The 23,663-nt window shown below is 39.5% G+C and overlaps 1 protein-coding gene across 1 annotated transcript in view; it reads right to left on the reverse strand.

Moving 5' to 3' along the window:
• Window positions 1-23,663, reverse strand: part of VPS13C (vacuolar protein sorting 13 homolog C) — a 6,956,796-nt gene that overhangs the window by 2,288,900 nt on the left and 4,644,233 nt on the right. The window contains exon 58 of the mRNA XM_044076309.1: window positions 1,343-1,503. Within this exon, the coding sequence (XP_043932244.1) occupies window positions 1,343-1,503 (161 nt within the window). The remainder of the gene's footprint in view (window positions 1-1,342; window positions 1,504-23,663) is intronic.

A 23,663-nucleotide genomic window follows, 5' to 3' on the forward strand; every position in this document is an offset into this window, starting at 1 on the left:
TACACACACACACACACACATACATACACACACACACACAAACACACAGATATATAAAGAAGTGTCAGAGTACTAAAGGGACAAAAGAAGATATCACTTACACAAGTACAAATCTAAGTGCAGCTACAAATATAAGACCAAATATAAATGGGACCAAACAGGATTTGTGGTGTTAAAGTATAAGCAAATCTCTATCAAGAGTGTTAAAAAAGTTTATGTATGCAGTCAAATCCCTATTTTATGACAGCAGCAACTGTGGTATAAATTCAGAATTGTGTGTGTGTGTGTGGGGGGGGGGCATCTCAACCAGCATGTGAGTGGAATCAAGGACAGTCCCATAATGAATACTATCCAAAATAATACAGTGTGTTCAATATTATACATAAAGAACTGACCGCCCATGCTACTTGTTTTGACCATGTTAAGCCACGAGAAACTATTCCACACATGGGGGATAAATTCCTGACTTACTGCCCAAATGAACTGTGTTCAGTCAGAGGCATGGACACTGGAGGGGGCGAGGCTAGACAGGATGGGACTCAATGCATTGGCAACACCTAACCAGAAAACAAATGGTCACCCACAGGCTGAGTCTAGCCAGTTCAAAGAGCAAAGTGGTGTGCAACTTATCTAGGGCAGCATGTGCAGCAATCTATATTCATTACTTCTGAGGCAGTATGTGCAGCACTGCATATTCACTGCATGTTCAGCAGTGCACTTTCATCACCTCTGCAGTATAACTGCATGGAGATTATAAGTTACTTGCATGGAAGGAAGTTAGGGAATTATGCAGGACTGGACCACTGCAGGATGTCAGGGAATCATGCAAGACTAGACTTCTACTTACTGGCCAACTCTCACTTTTTTGGGGGGGAAGGTGGAGAGACAAGTGGGCTTTTTAGACTACCTAGTCATAGAATGCATGGCTTATAAGGCTCTATGTAGCTCCCTTAGAAAAATGTATGTATGAATTAGGCATAAGGCTGGGGTTCCACTTGGTGAATCCTGGGAGGAAGAACAACAGAAAGATGAGGGTGAAGAATAAAACCATTAAATGTTGATCTCCAAAGAGCTCACTTCGTAAAACACTGGTTAATCAATGAGCCAAGGTGTGGAGATATGCATTTATCTCAGGTAGGGCTACTAGTGGTAACCCACAGGCCACTATACTAGGTTCACTTAGACTGCTTTTCGTGATGCAAGATACAAAATATGCTGATGATTGCAATCTGGACAGTAAAATTCCTTTAATAAAATATGCTGAAACTTGTCAGTATGGTCAACAAAGAAAGACACATGAATTTATCAAAAAGAAAAAAAAATGTATGAAGTTAACGATTACCTGTAGAGAAGAACGAATGACAATTATTTTGTTCCCTTCTGCAGCATCTATCTGTGCCATCACTGACACTTGATTTGATAAAGTAAGGCTACGGACACTGTACAGTCGTCGTCCAGGTTTTACAACAGGAATATTTGCCACTTCTGAGTACCCTTGTGGTGCTGCAAAATATGAAAAGAGAGCATTATCTCCAAACCTTTTTTCTTTTATCTTTAAAATTTTATTTGCAAATTTCAAAGGTTCATCAGTACTAATGTAAAAGGATTACTCTGCTTACAAAAACAACATGCAAGAGTACTGCTTATACAGCTTGTAACTATTAAACACATTTAATATAATTAACTTTTCTCAATGAACCTTCTGAACCAGTGATGACTACAAAGAAAGGAGTGACTCTGTCTATAATGTGACAAGATCTCCCATTGTTTTCTTTTTTCACACTTTTAATGGGCTTACTAAGTGGTCCCAAAATTACCTAATGAGGTGATTAAGGCAAACTAAATGGGATAAATCCAGAAAAAAGGAAGTCATTGTCCCACTGTGCTCATTCCTCATTAGACCCATTATACAATACCCCATTTGGTTTTACCTCTCAAGACATCTACAACAACTGGAAAGGCCGCAGAAATACCTCACTAAAAGAATCACAGGCCTAAAGCAGATGCCCTACGCTGACCGCCTTAAAAATTCCAGCTATACTCTGTTGCATATCGTCTACTCAGAGGCGATCTCTGCTTAACATACAAGGCCATGTCAAACCCAGAGCTGTTGGACATGCTACACTTAAAGAAATCCCAATCCCTCAAAGCTACACGCTCCAGGGATCTAAACCTTGTCATCACAATAAACAAAACATGCTGGAGGGATAGGTTCCTGACCCAGAGACTCCCCAGACTCAGGAATAGACTGCCCATACATGTCAAACAGAGCGCCTCTTTGGCCCTCTTCAAAAGGAACCTTCACGATTGGATGGGAGAAAGGAAATTCACCCCGGGATCATGTCAGTCGCCCTGCTAGACAGGGGTCCAGGGAAGTAAATAGTGTGGGAAGAAATAGCCAGGGAATTGTTATGGCTAAGCTTGTATAGGCCCTAGGGCCAATAGCCTAGTACCAACCTATGAACCTGGAGATGGATATTAGTTACTCAGGCTGGATCTCCATAATAAATGGACATACCTAGGAAAAGTATGATGTAATCTAGGCAGAGCCCAGTTGTAAACTGAGTATCACATGCTTTACTCTATACTGGTAACACTGCCTTTTGTTAAGTTGCAGGAGTAATGCATTGCATCATATCATCACTTTGTTTTTGTGTATGAATTATCTACTGGTATTTACAAGGATACTGCTATTATATTATTTATGAACTATAACATTTTTTCCCACCAAACTCTATTTCATCAACAGGGGAAATTATCCCAAACAAACATTAAAAACAACAAAGAAAATATCAGAAAAAACAGAAGCATCTTCACAAACTTACTACATATAACCAGTTGCTAGCCAAGCATTAGTGTTATCCTACTTCATCCATCTAATTAGTAAATATTCAACCAAAAACAGTAACTCCCTGTTTACTTATACTGCCCAGCAGGTCCTTGAGAGAGGTCAGTGGGTTTTCAATAAGCCTCGACCAGCCTGTTGCCCTACACTTCTAACCTACTGTGTGTGCCACAGTACATGTCCAAGGTGCCCACTTGGCTAAAATGCACACACTCAGTCTCCTGTCTTGTGTGTTACATCCCACATCAGAGATAACTAAAATGCATCAGCTGGGCCCTTATGCTTACGGGTTCATGTAATTACCTTCTTAACATAACAGTTTCTGGTGAAGTCCAGCTAATGTGGGGGCTGGGTTATAGCTTTTTAAGAATAATTCTGGAGTGGCCAACACTCTCGCTGGCCACATTCTACAAATCCAATCTACGAGTACTGCTTCTGAAATATCTAATGATGAACAACCACAGAAAATTTGGATCCTGTCTCCTGGGGAATTTTTACTACACCTCCAGCATATTGGTGTATCACCAGGGGATGTCCATGCTAATCTGGAGGGTAAAGAACTTAAAACAGGCACTGCCAAACAAAAAAGTAAAAATCATCTAAAGCTCATCAGGTACTCGAGAATTAGCAGAATGTTGCGCAAAGAGTGCCGTCTCAACTCAGTCTCTATGCCTCTACCAGAGCCTCTACTGGCTGATATGAACCCTTGTGTCAGAATTCAAGATCCTATACACTTGAGATATCAACCCCTTTGTCTCATAAAAGCTCCCCCTATATTCTACCCAAAGCATCAAAGACTAAGGCCAATATTCTCTCCTCTTGTTAAATTTTATATTATTTTTTAACTGTATATTAATGTACAGTGCCTGCATTTTGTCTTAGGAAATTAAAGGCCTTAGAGATGTCTCCTTCCACCTGAAATTCCATGGAGATCCATCACCTCATCCAAAACATGGCAAGTGAGATAGGAGTTCCCAGTCTGACATTAGTGTACAAGGGATAAGCTCTGAAAAACAAGATATAGGTTCATAAGTACTTACTAGGGTATTGATCTACAAGGATCTTAAGCCAACCTTATATTTCCATGGTCATTTTTTAACCTTTCTATTTTGCATACAAATAATCCACAGATGGTCTGAACAAGGATATGTGGGGCATTTACGTGTTTACCCTACATGTAAAAAAATCCAAACAAACCAGGAACAATGGTGGGACTGTTTGAAAAACTGTGTGAAACAGATATTAGGGAGAATATCTCTAGGATGAGTATGTATGATAACAACTTGACTCATGATGAAATAGAACTACTATGGCATATCACTATGAATAAATAAATTAGAGTAATGAAACCAGACAAGGGAGGGGGGTTAGTTATCATGGATACCAATGACTACATTAGTAGAATGTTAGAGATCTTGTATAGTGACACCTACAGTGAGATCTCGTGGAATTAGTTTAACATCGCTTATACAAACATTGATTTGGTGATCGATGAACTTACGTTAAATGGACAGATCACCTTAGAAGAACATGCTTTGTGGGAAATGTTACACCCTAGGATCCCGACTATTTTCGGAATCCCCAAGATTCATAAAAGCATTAATAACCCACCCCTCCGCCCGACTGTCGATGCCAAAGCGTCCAAGACTTTTTGTTTAGCTAAATTAATTGATTCCAAGCTTAAACATGTGTTACAACATAGACCCTTCCTACTTAAAGATTCCTGGGACTTCTTATCCAAGATTAGTCAGGACTTGTATGAAGACAGCTTATTAATGGTTACTACAGATATTTGTGACCTTTTTTCTGTGATCCCACATGACCATGGGATTGAGTGGTTCTATGTTTTTTTGTGTGTAGTAACACTGATTTGGACCACAATACTATTCTGACAGTCAGGATCTGCATGGAACTGCTTTTAGATAACTTCCTAATTTCTGAAGGGCAACTATTTAGGCAAACGCAAGGTGTTGCCATGGGTAACTGTTGTTTGCCAACATAGTTTTGGCTCAATGGGAACACCTGTTTGTATTGAATTCATCTTTTAGAGATTCTTGGGTACTTTATGGTCATGACCTTGATGACATAGTCCTGTTGTGGAAGGAAGGGAAGGATCAGTTGGATGCCTTTTTTGAATATTTGAATTCCACTAACCTGTTTTTGACGTTTACAATGAGTGTCGATGAAGACACCCTTAACTATCTTGATGTCACCTGTGCAGTTTGTCACTAAAATTATGGATGAAGTGAAAAGTAAAAGGTCTGAAGGTGTTTATCGTGCACTTTTAGGAAACAAGGTTGGTTTAGGACAAATTGTTGCCCTTGAAAATATCACCAAGTTTGAGAGGGCTTTAATATTACCCTTTACCATCAATTGTTTTGACATTCGAAGGATTATTTTGAAATACTGGAATTATTTACACTTGATCGGAGGTACTAAACTTGGTAGGGAACAATCCTACCATTGTGTATAAGGAGGACACCTCTTTTAAAGGTATGTTGGAAAAATGTTTTACTACTTCGACTGTAAGAGGTAGCTTCAAAAGTGGCAGATGCTCTCAATGTAAATTCATAGTTGATGCAAAAGAAATAAACATTTGTAATTTTGGTACACCAAGACCAAAAAAGAAATATTTTTGCTATTCCAGAGGGATAGTTTATGTCGCTTTGTGCCAAGTATATGATGGGTTTTACATAGGTAAGACCAATAGGGCTATTAAACAGCAGGTCTATCAACATACATATGACATACTTAACCAAAATGAAAAAAATGCCATGGACTACATGAAGAGAGACATGGAAGAGCTCTCGGATCATGTGGCCCAGGCAGGTATGACCCTAGCCCTGAGTAGCATATCCTGCCTTCACCCAGAATGATACCACAGTATAAGGACAAAATGATTGACTTCAACAATTGGCTAAGCTTCTGGTGTCATTCAAAGGGGATCCAGTATCTGTCTGCCCGGGAAGACATGATTGACAATCCACGATGCTTTGCCAGAGATGGTCTGCACCTGTCACCCCTGGGATTCAGATTACTGGCTAAAGCTCTTGCCACCCCTATAGTGCCTTTTTTAGGCAAGGTTCAAAGGACAAAACCACCACCGTAACAGATACAAGCATGCAAAATCTGAAGGTAATGCTACTCAATGCTAGAAGTCTAAACCTCAAAATGCACTCTCTCGAGGCACGTCTAAAAATGGAGAACATCGATATCTGTGCAGTAACTGAGACTTGGTTCAAGGCTTCAGACAGCACCCCTGCAATACCAGGCTACAACTCTTACCATGCTTTTTGGCCACAAAACCAAGACCGAAACACTAAAGGTGGAGGAGTGTCACTATTCACTAAAGATATTCACACCTCCAGGCCAGTTGCCCAACACAATGCATCTGAAATTCTCCAGGTGCAACTAACACTAGGTAAGATTGCAATCCAAATTGTAACTTGCTACAGATCCCCCACCATGACCCAATATTCTCACTACACCTTTCTAAATAAACTGGAAAATATTAAGATACAACCAAACACCCTAATACTGGGCGATTTCAACTACCCTGCCATTAAAACTACTCGGGTACCAACTCCTTTTCCCAATGGTTCTTGGAATTCATAAATTCCAATGCCCTGGATTCAACTAATCCATTGTCCCACCATGGCCTCTAATATCCTAGCCCTGGTCATTACCAACATGGGAGATAGATGCTTCACACCAGTGGTCAGCCCCTCATTGGTCAGGTCTAACCATAAGCAAATCACCCTTGACATCCACATCCCACCCCCACCCCCCAGTAAGGAAACCACCTTAAAAAACTTCTCCAAAGCCAACTTCATCCTACTGAAGTCAGAAGTGACAAACTTCATGACACCCATGCAGACGGATCTGAAAGTTTGTCTGCAGAATCCTACACTAAGGCACTGTACGAGCACATCCACTAGTGCATGAATCGTGCCATCCCAAATAGAACCAAGATGCTCGCCTCCAAAAAAAAGGAAGCCAATCTGGTGGTCCCCTGCCATAAACAAACTATACAACAGAAGGAAGAAACAGTTGCAGAAAAGAGGAAAATCCCTGGATGCAAAAAACTCCCTCACCAGCCTCAGTAAGAAGCTGAGATCACTCATAAAATCCTCAAAAGCTAGTTATGAAAATAAAATTGCTAAAGATTCCAAAGACAACCACAAGGCATTCTATAGTTATGTCAAGAATCTAAATGGCAATGCTCAGATCTGCTCTGAGCGTCAACAGAATGGCATTAAATATACTGATCCCAAGGATATTGCCAATATCCTGGACAATCGATTTAGTGCCAACTTCACCCCCCTCTCACCCCCTAAAGGGCCCATCTCAATACCAAAAGATTGCCAAATTCCGGTAATCACGGCCACACAGGTTGAAACCTCACTCTCCAAAGCTAAGAATACAGCATCCATGGGACCAGATGACATTCCAGGCTGTGTACTACATGAACTACAAAATGAACTGGCACCTCACCTAAGTGTCATGTGTAATCATAGCCTCACCTCAGCCTTTGTGCCCACTGAGTGGCACACAGCTACAGTTATCCCACTCCACAAGGGGGGGGGGTCCACCTTGGATCCCGGGAACTACCGTCCCATCAATCTGACGAGCCTGATCTGCAAGGGCATGGAACGCATTATCATGGAACTTACAAACAAAGACATTGGCAGCCTTCAAACACTGGACCCCACCCAGTTTGGGTTTGTGAAAGGCCGATCTTGTCTCCTGAACCTGAATGACTTCTTTGAATCAGTCTCCAGAGCTGTGGACGAGGGTAAGGCGGTCCACACAGCCTATGTGGACCTCAAGGCCTTCAACGCCATCCCCCACTCTGGAATCATAGATAAACTTACTAAGCTGGGCATAAATCCCTACGTCACTTGATGGGTTGCCAAATGGCTTAGTGACAGAACTCAGACTGTAAAAGTAGCAGACCCCAAATCCAGCTCCAGACAAGTGGAGTACCTCAGGGTTCAGTCGTGGGACCACGATTGTTTGGCATCTACTTTTCTGAAGTACAGGCCAACACTAAAGGACTCTGGCTAACAAAGTTCGCAGATGACTGCAAACTGGGAGCCATTACTGAATCCCCAAATGATGTGGATATTCTACAAAAGGGCCTTACAGACACAGATGCCTGGTGCCAGAGCCATGGGCTCAAGCTTAATACCAAGAAATGTATAGTTATACCCTTTGGAAAAAAACATGTACCCATGAATTACCACATAGGTGGCAGTACACTAAACATCGAAAGTGTGATGAGAGACTTAGTGACACAGGTGAACAGTGGTCTCACTTTCGATAACCACATCGCCACAACAGTCAGGAAATCCTTCTATGTGGCACACCTCATCACTAAGGGCTTTTCATCCAGAAAAAAGGAGGTCATTGTCCCACTGTACTCATCCCTCATTAGACCCATTATAGAGTATAATGCCCCGTTTGGTATGTACCTCACAGGACATCTGCAACAGCGGGAAAGGCCACAGAAATACCTCACTAAAAGAATCACAGGCCTAAAGCAGATGCCATATGCTGACCGCCTAAAAAAACTCCAGCTATACTCTGTGGCATATCGTCTACTTAGAGGCGATCTCTGCTTAACATACAAGGCCATGTCAAAGCCTGAGCTGTTGGACATGCTCCACTTAAAGAAATCCCAATCCCTCAGAGCCACACGCTCCAGCAATCTAAACCTTGCCATCACAATGAACAAAACATGCTGGAGGGATAGGTTCCTGACCCAGAGACTCCCCATACTCTGGAATAAACTGCCCATACATGTCAAGCAGAGCACCTCCTTCGCCCTCTTCAAAGGAACCTTGATGACTGGATGGGAGATAGGAAATTCACTGTGGGGATCATGTCAGTCATCCTGCTAGACAGGGGTCCAGAGAAGTAAATATTGTGGGAAGAAATATCCAGGGAATTGTTATGGCTAGGCTTGTATATGCCCTAGGGCCAATAGCCTAGTACCAACCTATGAACCTATTTAGACACATCAGGGACCATCCAGGTCATTCATTCAAGTTTTGTGTTCTTGATAATGTTGACCTTGGACAACTTGAGGGCCCTTCTGAGGATTACCTTAAATTTTTAGAATTAATATGGTAAGGTCAGGATAAACGCTTGCACTCACCCTGGACTAAATGACAGGCTTTCAATATGTCCCTTGTTGAAACTGAAAGCTGCTTTGTATGTTCAGAGGTTTCTATAAACATTTTTATAGTATCTAAGTAGATAATGTTATTTTTGGAATTTTGTGATTATGTTTTGAATGTATATCTATGCTTTCTGACTTACTGTATTCATGGGGTTTGTTTTTAGCTTAATGGTATCTTGGAAAATATTAGTTGGGGGGCGTGTGTAGTTAATGATTAACCAATTAGTAGGCTGGAGTGTATGTATTTAACACAATGGTTTTACCATTTATATTTGTTCTGAAGAGGTCTTGCATTCCGAGACGAAAGCGCTCAATAAAACTATATTTTGGTACCTGTGGTGCTCATTTCTGCATCCTGCTTCAATTTTCCCTACATGTGAGGGGCAGGGGTGCTAAACTGAGGGGGAATTTGTAACTACCAATCCATTCATCCAAATTACATAAGAATAGAGTAAGAGAATAGCTTTGCTTTATGTGAAGTGGAGGACAGTTTTATAGAATCAGTATTCAGAGATACAAACATGTCCTTCCAACATCTATTTATTTTACAAAGGAAATTGAGATCCCTTGAGTCTGTGTTTTTGATAACACTGGACTTGTGAAAGTATATCCGGTCTGACAGGAGGAGGTCTGTTGAAGCTCTATATGCAAGGCAGAGATCGCCTCTCAGCAGCCTGTATGATACTGAAAAGAGAACAAGGCTCTGAGAAGGTCTGCATATATTTAAGACATTGTTTTTTTTTTTTTTTTTTTTTTTTTTTTTGTGAGAAGGTGTTATGGTCATTCCAGCTGTGACAAGTGTTTGTCAGGTACATACCAATGACCGGCTCAATGAATGGTACAATTACATCTCTGGATCTAGAGCCTTTAAACAAACTGTGGAATAAAAAGGGACTTCCTTAACAACAGTGGATACATGGTGATCAAAGGATAGTTTGTTGTTGACATAGATTCCCAGAGACATAACTACGGGATCAGTTTTCAGGGCTTTATTATCAATGAGATGGCTGCCAGGGAAGTCATACTTGCTGAAGGATACAGTTATACACTTGTTGGCATTTAGATTTATTCCATGGTTTTGACACCTGTTATTTGTTTGAGACACACCCCCTTAGAGGATCTTGGTGTCCTTTGGCGAGATGTTGATGGCACCAATCTACAGATATTGGTACTCCTCTACACCTTAGACTGCCAGAAACCCTTAACATTAGCTCTGGCCACAATATATTAAACATGAGCATCCACAAACCCTTGAAGATAGCTCTGACCACAATACATTAAATGTGGGCAGCCACAAACCCTAATCATTAGCACTAAAACAACATATTACATGTGGGCATCCACAAACCCTTAACATTAGCTCTGACCACAATATATTAAACGTGGGCATCCACAAACCATTTATGTTAGTTCTGACCACAATACATTAAATGCAGGCAGACACAAACCCTGATCATTATTCTAACTACAACATGTTAAATGTAGGCAGCCACAAACCCTTAACTTTAGACCTATGAGAAGTAAATGCCCAAGGACTGAATACTGGGATATAAAACCAGTGGAATGTCTTTTAGAGGAGGTACAGTTGCCCACCCTAACCTTCTGGGTTGTATTTGTGAAGCATTTTGTTATCCAATGAGTTACATAGGGACTAACATGTACAATACGTGTTTGTGGAATAGTGCTGAACACCTCAGTGAGATATATACAAGTGGTGTTCATTGTTTCACCATCATCCAAATCTTCTGTAACTTTTTTGAAGAATATGGCAGTATGGAACTTATCTTACATATCTCAGTCTAAATCATATCACTTTGATGTGTAACATACCTAAATACTGATGCAGTTTCCTATAGAATACAACAAACTTCCAATTTATGAAACTAAGATATACTTCCTTAGGGCTAAACAATTGCATTGATCAGGCCCAAAGCCAATTTAAGCCTAGCTGAGAGTCTGCAGCTTTCACAATGCAGAAGCCCCGTCTCTTCAAAAAAGTGGAGGGTACAACAGTAATTCCCAGCCTAAATCAAGGCTTGCCCCCCCCCCCTCCAAACAAACCAAGATATTAGATGTTACTCTGCTTAGGATCCCCCTGGAAGCAAACAATACAAGAGTACAAAAAAACAGGAGACTGCCTGACTTTGTTGCCCAAAATCCAAATACAATCCCTTCCACTTCCGAAAAAAATAGTGTGACCTGGTGAAAATATAAGCATCTGTTTAATTTAACATGTGATAATCTGGAGCCAAACTTTAACCTAGTCAAGTCTTTTCACTCAGCTTGCCAAGAAAAGGAAACGAAGCCACAAATATGTAAGAAACCTCACGCTTAATCTTTAAAACTTTATACAATCACACAACATTCAAACTAGGCCATCTGTCCCAGGACGTTCATGGTCTGAATCTCCTAAATATAAAAACAAATTAAAAGCATAAAGATCCAACCTTAGCTAAAGTCCCCCTATATCTGGGTCATTCATTACTAGAGCCCTCAACTTCACTGCCTGTGAAAAAGGACCATGAGACATAAACATCCCTGTTGGGTATGCCACAGCAGGGTTAAATAGCCTAACAGTCAACAGCTGGTCTCAATGCAGGTTTCAGTGTTGGTGTACATCCCTTTTAGCAGCTTCAGCAACCATTATGGAAATGCGATCTTGTTCAAAACAGAAAAGAAAAAAATTCCAATATATACCCAGTCAAAAGCTTCTTTTGCAACAAAACTTGTTAATAGGGAAGATGGCTGCACATTAGTCAACAGCATAACTTCTGCTTTCCCAGTCTGAAAACAGAAACGAAGAAAAAGGAGTGTGATTGAAAATGTTTTTTGGTAAAATTCAGTTACTGGCTAGTAAATACACTGCCTAGATGCCAGCAAAGAAGAAATTTGGAAAACATGAAAGAAAATCAAGCACAAAAGGTGAAGAGGAAACACTGTATGGGAAGCATTCCTTAGCTGCTCAGTAAAAAGCAGTTCAAGCTTCAGCTATGGTTCAAGAGATGGCGTCCAGTAATTTACAGGAAAAAATAAATCAAATATACTAGGAGGTGATTAAAATAAATGAACACTGAATAAATACATAAATTCAAACAAATAAATGCTGGAAAATAGAAGGAACTTTAACTAGCCATTCAAATAAACTGATAAAACTGCAAACATCAGAGACTGACATGAAGAAAAAGCTGGCTGAATATCAGGATTCTCAAGAACTGTTTAAAAAAAAAAAAAAAAAGTCTTCCATTCCACTGGAATACAGCTAGTTCGCAAGCTGTAGTTAAACAGGTATACAAGTGGGTTTGATAGGTCATGTTTGAAGTTGTTTAAAAGACAACCTGGGATATTGTCTGATCCCATTAATGCATGTTTTTGGCCTTTGCCATGCTAACAAGCTGAGGCATGGTGTCAGGTAAACTTTGGGGGATGACTGGAGGGAATGGGGGGATGAAGTTTGCTCCAAATCTGTCAGCTAGGAGGTTGGCTATTACCTCCGGTTGAGTATGGGTGGTACAATCCACAACCAGTTCAGCACATAGCTGGGTACTGCCTTTTAGATTTCAGACATAGTTAAAGAATGCCTTGTGATTATCCTTATCTAGGGAGGCTATTTTTGCTTTGTAATTAGAGATCTTGTCAAGTCCTCCAAAGCTAATTTGTTTAAGCTTCCTCTGCTGACCTAGTTCCCTCTTGTTCTCGGACATTAGTTTCTTTCGCTTATTTTAGATTCACAGACGGCCTGTTTATGCTAGGGGACCACCAAGGTAGTTTGTTTTTTCAGCAAGACCTGGCTTTAATCCAATCAGGTACAGCCGATTCTATACAACTGCTTAAATGGTTATACAGGACATTAGTGTACACCTCTACACAGGAGGTACATGTTATCAGTGTTTGAGAGGGCTTTGAAACTTCTCATACCATCACTTAGTAGGAGGTCATTTGTCTTTGAAACATTAAGCATTTTTGAGCTAGATCAGGTATCTGGTCATAATTACGTTGAACGAGACTGATTTATGGCCCAATCTTACCAGGCAGGACATCACATGTGGGGGGTTGCAATGCTCTCCCATGTCAGTGAGTACTATGTCCATGACATTTGAGCCTCTTATGGGTGTGCTAAGTAGCTGTTTCAAAGCATTTGCATTGACAAGTCCAAGAACCTCTGAGCCAGCATGTTTGTCATCTTGTATGTTTCCCAGTCGATGGTAGGATAATTAAAATCACCCATGATTAAAGTGTTAGGATGTATGGCAAGTGAATCCAGTAAGTCCAAGTATGCAGTATGCTTTCCTGTTTCATGTTGGGGTACCTATCTCTAGTATGATGAGGTAGGGGGCTTTGCCTGTATTTACTTGGACATGGAGTAACTCAAGAGTGTCATACTATTTGACCAGTCTCGAGATGCACTTATCCTTAATGAAGATGGATACACCTCCTCTCCTCTGGTTCTTTCATGCTCAATTTGTGGTCTGAATGCATGGAAAGCATTGTAGCCCTGCATGGCCTGGGTGCTTTGTGATATCTCGGTGACTGCATAAATGTCAGCATCTTCCAAAGCGAGGAATACTTCCAGGGAGTGCAGTTTCTTGTTTAGAGTCCTAGCATTAAGCAACAGTACCTTGAGTTTATCTAGAGAGCATTTTGTTATGTTGGGAGTTGGGATATTTTGACACTGCCTAAAAAAAAAAAAAAAAAAAAAAGGTACAATAGGGGTGGCTAATGCTTTTGTCAGTATCCAGAAGCCTAGAGGAGACAGGTGCAGACCATCTTTGGCAAAGCAGCATGGTCTGTTAATCATGTCTTTGCAGGTTGACAGATACTGGATCCCGTTGGAATGACACCAAAAGCTAAACCAATTGTTAGTCAGTCATTTTTTCCTTTGTATTCTGGCATCATCCTCGAAGCAGGAAGAATGCTGCTTATGGTTAACCTTATACCTGCCTGTGACACAATCTGAGAGCTCAGTCATGTCTCTCTTCATATAGTCCAGGGAGGTACATCTCAAGTCATTCACCCCCACATGCACTATGGCAGATTCATATCGGTACTTGTGGATGAGTAACTTGAGTGCTTGAGTGACTTAACAGATCCTGGCAGCTGACCTTAACCCACTCCTTATCCAGCCTGGAGAGGGGAACATCCTTGCATCTCACAGTGGAGCCACCTATGACCGATACATTACATTCTGTGGTGTAGTGCCTTATGAGCGTATTTGTTGAGACACTGGTGTGTTATATGTTGTAAGTCGTTTCTGTTTGGGAGGCCTCTGATCTTTTGATAACTTACTAGTGAGTATCTTTGCATATGTGGGTTTATGTGTTGTGTCCTTTTTTTAGTATGTGAAGTGTGTGTGTATGAAGTGACAACCTGTTTGGCATTCAATCTGTCCTTATGTGACAGCCTTGCCTCCAATTTCATTGTGTAACTAAATCTCTCACAAAGTATTTGTTTGTTCAGGAGCAAGTGGTTGTCAATATACATGAGACAATTGCTACATTGCCTCAGGATGACCATGTCTATCAGGCTGGCCAGACAGATGACGGTAAACTGCCTGTCCATGATAACAGGTTCTTACTGTATGTTTTATTAGGTAAGGGAATGGGCTAATTTGACAGAACTGTGCTGGTAATGCCAAGACTGCAAGATGGACCTATACTTTGTGTAGGCTATGGTTGCTCAATAAGGCAAAGCTGCTCAGAGTGCAACTGAGTTGCTCCTAGAGCAGCAGAGAAGCTTGGAGGTGTTTCACTGACAGACGTTTAGGGAAAAACTGAGCTTCTAGGCTTTGGTGTCTATACAAGACACTGCTAACTGCAGCTGAGTGAAGATTAGCACTGCACAAATGCGAGGCTTAAATACGAGCAAAGAGAAACAAGTTTTACGTTAACTACCAGTCAAAAAAGCACACAATAAGCCTTTCACCAGCATTCCCTAACTCAGACAGGTTAGATCACCACACTTATGTCAAAAGTTTGCAGAAAAAACACCTTCTTAATATAGAGCAGCTGGTTTGGAGCTAAAGTGTAACCAGACCACACAACCTACCTACAACTGCCCTACAACTAACAGATACAATGTAATACAGTTCAACACAGCAGCAGACCGTAAACATTTTTTTTCAAACTGCTGAAGTACAGCCACAGTAAATAAGTTAAGTGCAAAAAATACTTTTGTACGTTTCCCAATCCTCCTAATGTTAAACAGCAGTAAAAGAGTGCCCAGAGTGAAATGCTACCACAAACAAACTTAAAAGATATGGATACAGAAGTGTACTTTAAACAGCTTATAAAACGTGATTATTCAATAAAAGTAATCTGCTTTGTATAAATGAGAAAAGAGACACTCAATTGTACATAATGTATAAAGGCACTAAAAACAAGATGAGACGATTAATAAGCCTTCCGGCCAATAAAACTACATGCAGCAATTTCAAGTGTTTCCCCAACCTTATCAGATCAGACTACTTCCCGTTATTATATACTCAATATAGATGGTATTAATGTGGAAGTTTGGAAATTAGGAGGGAAGAAAGTGATAAGGATATTGAAGGTTTTGTTTAACAGTATTTAAAAAGGAGGGGAACTACCAACATCTTGGAAGAAAGCTGTGGTGGTTGTAATACCTAAAGATGGCAAAGAACCTTTGACTCCAACTTCATATAGACCCATTTCAATTTTAAACCATGATTATGAAGTGTTTCTGTCTATACTAGCTAAAAGAATGGCAAGGATGTTGCCAAAACTGATAGATATGGATCAGTGTGGTTTTGTGGAGAGGCAAGTATATGACAACATTAATAGAACAATGATGATCCAGAGGGGAATTTTATTTTATTTATTTAACATTTGTTAACCAGGAAAGCCTGACTTGGAACAAAGCCAATTTTAAGCAGAGGACCAGGGAGAAATACTCCAGATACATGCATTTGTAAAGTGGGAGGAACCCGGAGCACCTGGGGGAAACCCACACAAATGCAGGGAGGACATGCAGACTCTACACAGAAGGCATCCCAGCTGAGAATTAAACCAGAGAATCTCTAGCTGTGAGGTGACAACACTACCGCTGCACCACTGCGCCATCCATAATGGGAAGCAGCATGTAAGAAAATACCACTGTTGTTGTTGGGTTTTGATGCAGAGAAAGCATTTGATAGAGTAAGCAGGGATTTTATGAGTAGGGCATTGGAAGCATCTGCATTCCCTAATACAATAATAAGTTTAATTAGAAGTATATATGAAGGACAGGGGGTAAGAATAAAAGTGAGAAGGTTCCTCTCAGATCAGATGTGTTTGAACAGAGGAACCAGGCAGGGTGCCCGCTTTCCCATTTGCTATTTACTTTATATTAAGAGCCATTGGCAAAGAAAATAAGGGACTCAGAAATACAAGGATTTAACTGGTATGGTAATCAAGAAAAGTTGGCTTTATTTACAGATGATGATATTTTGTAACCAATAAATCCAGAAAAGGACATCTTAGTGTTGTGGAACATACGAAGACAGTTTCAAGTCTTTTCTGGATATAAAACTAATGAGGATAAAACAAAGGCTATACCCGTAAATTATGTACTCTCAAACGAAATGGTTCAGCAATAACTATATTTATGGGGATATGACAATATGATGTATTTAGCAGTATGGATTAAAAAAGCACCTGTTCTGGCAACTAAAGATATGTGGGAATAGAATAAACAAAAGATAATACAAAAACTGAGAAATTGGAAACTCTTATTTACGAATATGGATAACAACATACAAGCAGTTAAAATGTTTTAGCCCCTTTACTCTTTAATATGGGTCAGGCATGCTTTTATCAACCTGAGGAGAGGTTGTGAACAATAATTAATATAAAAATTTATGTTAGGGGAAACAGGGCAAGACTTAACTGGGATACGGTGACCCTTCCAATACAACAAGGTGGTTTACCTTTGTCTAATTTAAAGGGATATTTTAGAGCTACACACCTAAGGCTTATATACATGTGGAAAGGGATGGTGATGAAGCGAGGGGGAAGTTCAAGAAAGACAGAGTGTCAAACACTTCTATTAAATTATCACTTGTGACATAGGCACATTTACATTCATATAAAAGTAACCAAACTATATTAGCATGAACATTAAACTTCACATATATTGCTATATATCATATAACTTAAGCAATATTACATAAATAATTACATTTTTTCAATAAGAAACATCTCCACCAAACCATGACTTACTTCATAGATGAGCATAGTTATATAAACGAAAACAAACCACACCAACACAATCCTAGTCGCAAGCATTTTACATCACAAACCATACTGACACACACCCCCAGTTGCAACCATTATCCACTACTTATAATCTACCCAATATTTTCTCACTCAAACATTACATAACTCATTTATGTCCTGCTGCCTTTCAGTCCTCATTCCTCCTTTGTATGTATTGCTCCCAAAATTTCCATTTTTCCTATGTAGTTTACTCCTACCCTTTTCTAAATATCTCAATTCCAGTTGTTTTATCTCTGTTAATATATTGACTATAAGCAATACAGCTGGCTTAGATTCTGATTTGCATTTTCTAGCAATTGATTTTTTGGCAGCCACCGTTAGACACACCAAGGCCTTACCATGTCTAGGCAATTCTGATTCTGTATCACAGCTCAAGAAAAACATCTCCCTCATCAGACCAATCTTCTCACCGAGCATCTCAGATAGTGCATCCCACAGGAAATCCTTAAAGCCCCTCTACTCACCACATTCCCAGAAAAAATGTTCACAATTACCTCTTTCTTCCCCTTCACACCTACAGCGTTTACTTTCATCTGAGGAAAAATTCTCTGGAGTCTACTTGGAGTATAAAAATATCTATATAAACATTTCCAGGCAAAAATCCTAAATCTTCTAGATTTTGTTGCATATTTTGTTGACGTACATACATCCTCCCATTGTTCCTTTGTGAATTGCTTATCCAGTCTTTCCACCCAATTCTCTCTAACCTCCCCTGATTGATTCTTATAGTTATCGTGCAATGTTATATATACTCTGCTAATTGTTCTTTTTTTAATGGCAGCTTTAGTTCCAGATTCTATTAAAAACTCAACCAGTGCTTGTCTTTCGTTTAGGACCCCCCCTCCATTTCTCTTTACCTATACTCTGATATCAATCCCTGATAGTGAAGGCAATCTCTAACCTGCACTGCAAATATTTTATTTTATTTTTATTATTTTACATTTGTTGACTGGGATAGTTCAACTGGATTCATGTCCATTTTCAGCAGAGGCCTGGGAAGAAAAGCTCCAAGGTAAGCAGATACAATAAAAACAATGGAAACATATTACAAATATAGTATTGGCAAGGAATACACAAGCAAACATGAAAAAACAAGTTCCACAGGTTATAGTTACTCCCTGGTGCAAGTCAGGGGTAAATTTAACAGTAATCTGAATAATAGATTATACACCCTCTTGAGAGTTAGCCAGTGGCAAAGCCAGTTTAGTGCCAGATGTTGTTCAAGTCTAGTTTTAAATTGGCCTAGCAAAGTAATGTCAGCTGGAAGTGAGTTCCAGGCTCTGCCTACAGACTTTGCAAAGAGGGAATCACCGGCTGCGTTGTTAACTTTGATTGTCTGAATTAGTAGTCTGTTAAAGGATCGAAGCAGTCACGGCTTGTTATAGGGGGTGATAAGATATTTCAGTGCCAGAGTATTTTCTGGATCATAAAGGATTTTATTAGCCATAATATGTAGGTTATATTGGATTAGACTGGGTAGTTCAAGCCACCCAAGCTGGTTAAGATTGATGCAGTGGTGTGTCTTAAAAGGCAGGCCAGTGGCAAACCTGGCAATGTGATTATAGCAGGTTGAGAGTTTAAGTACAGTCCAGTTTAGGTTAGAGAGTGGGGGGGGGTGCATACAGAAGTGGAGAAAGTAGGTGAGAGCGAGCTATGGCAATTTTGGCTGGAGGGGCTAGGAAGGCTTTTATTCTGTAAAGTGACCCTAGTTTTTTGTTGGCGGTTTACATGCAAGTCAAATTTTAGGTTATTATCAATAATGACACCTAACAGTTTTGTAGATGGGTCAGGGAATATTATAGTGCCATTGTTTGCATTTATGGTAAAGGTAAAAGCAGCTGACCTTTGTGTTGATCAGAACAGCAGCATTTTAGTTTTGTTGGGATATAGTATCAAACGACATTCAGAGAGCCAGTTTTCTATAGCACTGAAGGTGGACTGGGTAGCAGACCACAAATCAGTAGGAGATGTGGCTGAGCAAATCAGGGTGGAGTCCCCAGCATATTGGATACAGATAACATTTGGGATGACAGTATACAAGTAGTTAATGAAAATGGAAACCAGTAGGGGCCCCAGTATGGAGCATTGTGGTACTCCAAGGGTGTTTGGTAGTAGGTTAGAGAGGTTGTTCTGCCAAAGAACAGCCTGCTGTCTCCCACTGAGGTAGGATTTAAATCACTGAAGGGCTATAGAATCCAGAGAGAAAGTTTGCAGGGTGTCTATTAAAAGTTGGTGGTCAACCATATTGAATACCTTGGAAAGACCCAAGAAGAGGGCTGAGGATATGAGATTATTGTTAGGGTTATTGTTTATGGTATTCATAAAAGCTAGTAGGGCTGAAGTAGTGCTGTGGTGTGGATGGAATCCATGTTGGATATCTGCCATGGGGTGATTCTTTCCATCTTCCCATTCTATCATCTTTCCTTCCCTAGTTATTTGCTCCCAATACCTTGATTCCTTTGCCAGTTCTCTCAAATAAATTCCAGCCCTCTCTTGCCTAATTGTCTGTATCCCTAATTGCAGTTATCCCTATCAGTAGAATCACATTTTTTCCATTCCTGTGTTAGTTTTTAGAATACTTTCTGCTACCTTATGAATATGATATTCTGCATGATTATTGTTCTCCTTAAAGACCTGCATCCAGAATTCCAATATCTCCTTGTTTCTAGAGATTCCCTAGTGTTTCATCATCATCCCTTTCTGCTTTGAATTACAGTTTTCTGCTTGTGCTATGTATACGAGTCTTAACTGTGTAGCTCTGAAATACCCCTTCAGATTGGGTAAATCCCAATCTGCCCTGTTCTACTGAAGAATCAGATTATCCCATTTGTCTCTTGCAGTATTCCCCTCCCACATAAAGTTCTTTACCTCTTTATTAATTGCTACCCACAACTTCCCTGGTTGATAAAAATACCTGAGCTGTGTATAAGACTAAAGGGATTAAAACATTTAACTGCTTGTATCTTACTATCCATATCCATAAAACAAAGCTTTAATTGTTTCAGTTTTTCTATTATCTTTTATCTAGTCTCTTCCCACATATCCTTAGCTGCCACACTAGATTCATTTTTACTCCATAGTCCTAAATATTTAATTTTATCATGCCCCCATAAACATGGGCACTCCTGAACCAGTTCATGTGTGGGTACATAATTTACCACTATTGTCTTTGTTTCAGATTCATTAATTTTGTATCCCTAAAACATATAAAACTGTCTCAAAATGTTCCACAACACTAATGTCTTTTTCTGGTTTTGTCAGTTAGAAAATATCATCTGCAAATAAAGCCAGCTTTTCTTGACTACCATACCAATTATATCCTTGAGTTTCTGAGTCCCTTATTTTCTTTGGCAACGGTTCTAAATATAATGCAAATAATAAAGGGGAACGAGGACACCTCCAGCTGGTTCCTCAGGAAATGTAAATGCTTCATTTGCTCTGCTTAAAAGTCCCAGCAGAAGCTGGATCTGATGGATCCTTATCCTCTTTAGGTATTACAGCTACCACTGCTTTCTTCCAGAACGGTGGTACTTCTCTTAAGATACTGTTAAACAAAACCTTCCAGGTCTTAATCAGTTTGTTTTTTCCTCCTAGCTTCCAAACTTCCACAGGAATGCCATCTATTCCTACGGACTTTCCTGTAGATTGGTTAGACATCACCATTTTCATCTCATCTCCTCCTATCCTGTTAGTAATTGAGCCTCATCTAGCTCTAACTCTGGCATATTTAATTCTTACCTAGACATTTCCATTTGTATCTTTGCTTGATTTTCTTATTTCTCTGCTTTATAGAGTCTCACAGAATTTCTGAAATATTTCTAATACCTCTACAGGATCTCTTATCTTTGTTATAGGCGCCCTAAGTTTGGAAACACCCCTTTCTACTTTCTGTTGCCAGAGTCGTTGCGCTAAAAGTTTTTGTGCTCTAGTATTATAAAAAAAAAAAACAGTTGTTTAACAGCAATCTGTCTAAGCTTGTGCATATTACATAGGTTATCCCTTATTTTCTGCCTAGCATCCTGCAGTTGGTCCTGTTCTTGTTCAGATTCCCCCATTCTGCAATACATTAGCATGTGTCAGTCCCTCTAAATTCTTACTTGTTAGCCATAGCTTCCGTTCTTTTATTGCCACCCAATTTTTAAAATCCACCTTAATTTTTTTCCACTCACTAGCCATATTTTCAGAAGAAATTTCTATCCTCTCTAAAAGCTCCTGAATCGCCACTACCAATCTGAATGCAGATCTTTAAGCAGATTAGTAACAGCCATACAGAATATTTTACTTATTAAGAAGCGGTAAGTATTCTAAGTACTACAGTAAGTTAATATGAGAATAGACAAAGGAGATTTTGGCAGTATGGATGACTGCAAGTTAAGGTTACAGAAAATACACAAGAGGCGGCTGGAATTTATTGAAAAACTGGCAAAGGAATCAAGAAATTTGCAGCCAATAACTCAAGCAGGAAGGGTAACAGAGTGAGATAAGGCCAAGAAAACATTTGGATTGCAAGCTAAAGACTGGTTTCACTACCAGGGTGTGATTTCAATGTACAGGCAAAGACAATGGGACAGGGGAATTTTAAGTGAAAGACTTACTCTGGCAGAGTGTTTAGCAGAATCTAGGACTGATGCAGCTGTTAAAAAAAAGAGATAATTAGTAGGGCATATGAAACACTGCATGATAACTATAATAATCAAATCAGAGGAGGTTAGAAAAGACTGGAAAACAGAGAGTAGAAGAGCAATTTACAAGAAAACAATGCAGTGATAATATGTATGGGCCCCAAGTATGAAACCAAGTCCAGAAGGTTTATTATGTTTGCTTGGGAGTGTTTGCATAGGTATTGTTAAACCGCAACCAGATTTCAAGTATTTTTTCTTCAGGTGGATAGCAATGTTGGAGGTGTAATGGAGAAAAAAGAGGTAACTGGGAACATATGTTTTAGGAGTGTAATGATTTGGATGATTTTTAAAATTCACTATAGAATACTCTGTCAGAAATTCTGGGTGAGCAAATGGCTGCAAGTAAACAAATGATTCTTTTGAGTTGGGATACAGGATCTGAATTACTTAGATATAGTCAGGCCTTGTTAAGTTTAATTCTGTTGACTGACAAAAAAGCAATTACTAGAAAATGGAAATCAAAAGTCTAAACCACTTGTACTTGAAGTTTTGATTATTACTTATTTTACATTTGTTCACCGGGATTGTCCGACTGAGCTGAAGAGCCATTTTTCAGCGGAGACTCAGGGAGAAAAGCTCCAACATATTCTACAATTTTCATTATAAATTAGCATTAAACAGCAATATTACAGGATTATTACAAGACATTAAGTAGCAATACAATGTTATACAGTGTCAATAATCAGGAGTATAGCACAACTATTTCAAGATGTATAAAAAGAAATATGTCATTAAGATGAGAACAGTTTTTGGGGTAAGTGGTTACAAAAACCCAGTTTTATCATGATGTAGTTGCATGAAGGCAAGACATTTACAACAGAATGTTTATTTAAATTAATTTTATTCAATTTTTAAATACATAAATTAATTTAATTTTACTAAAGTTAATTTACGTTTATTTTATTTTATAGACATAATAGAATTGAAAGCCGGATCTTTAGAAAAGGTAAGGAACAAATTATAAAGAAATAAATGGAATCTGTGAGAATATATGCATGATAATGTTCAGGAGGAGGAGTGAGGTTTAAAGGAAGGCAGGAATTCAGCTATGAAATGTTAGACTGATGACAACAGTAAAGAAAATGTGTGTGATATACATTGCATTTAAATGGAAAAATGGTGTGTTTTCTTGTCTGCTAATATGTGTCTGCCTACATCTTAAGTGATAATTAAAGATGTTTAAAAATAGTTAATAGAAGTGGCTGACCCACTCTATTAACACACTTGAACAACAAGGTTTTAATCAAATTATTAAATGTTATCCTACCCTGTAGAAAACACATCTGATCTATGTGCATGAGGTTTGGTAGACAAGGGGCCAACCAACCTTCCCATCATTACAGACTATTTATAATCATGAGTCAATGCTGAAATTGGCATCTATCATCTCCATTCGCAAGGGTCCTTTCCCAGGCCACAAAATAAGAGAAGCAGCCACTCATCTCAAGAAGGTGGGAGGATCTCTGAGGCCAGCATCATGTGTTGGTTCACTGAAGTAGCCAATAAACAATTGCTATACCTGCAAGGGTAAGCAGTCTATATCTGGGGAGTTTTTGCATGACCTCTAATCACTGACACCACCTACTCTTCCTCCATAATGACAGCAACTCAAGTCAGCTGGTGACATATGACTAGCATACCTAGATCCACCAACATCAAGTACTCTCCTACTCCACTGTCCT

Source organism: Protopterus annectens, chromosome 7.part0 (assembly GCF_019279795.1).
Source record: "Protopterus annectens isolate FY-2018-M chromosome 7.part0, PAN1.0, whole genome shotgun sequence".
NCBI lineage: Eukaryota > Metazoa > Chordata > Ceratodontiformes > Protopteridae > Protopterus > Protopterus annectens.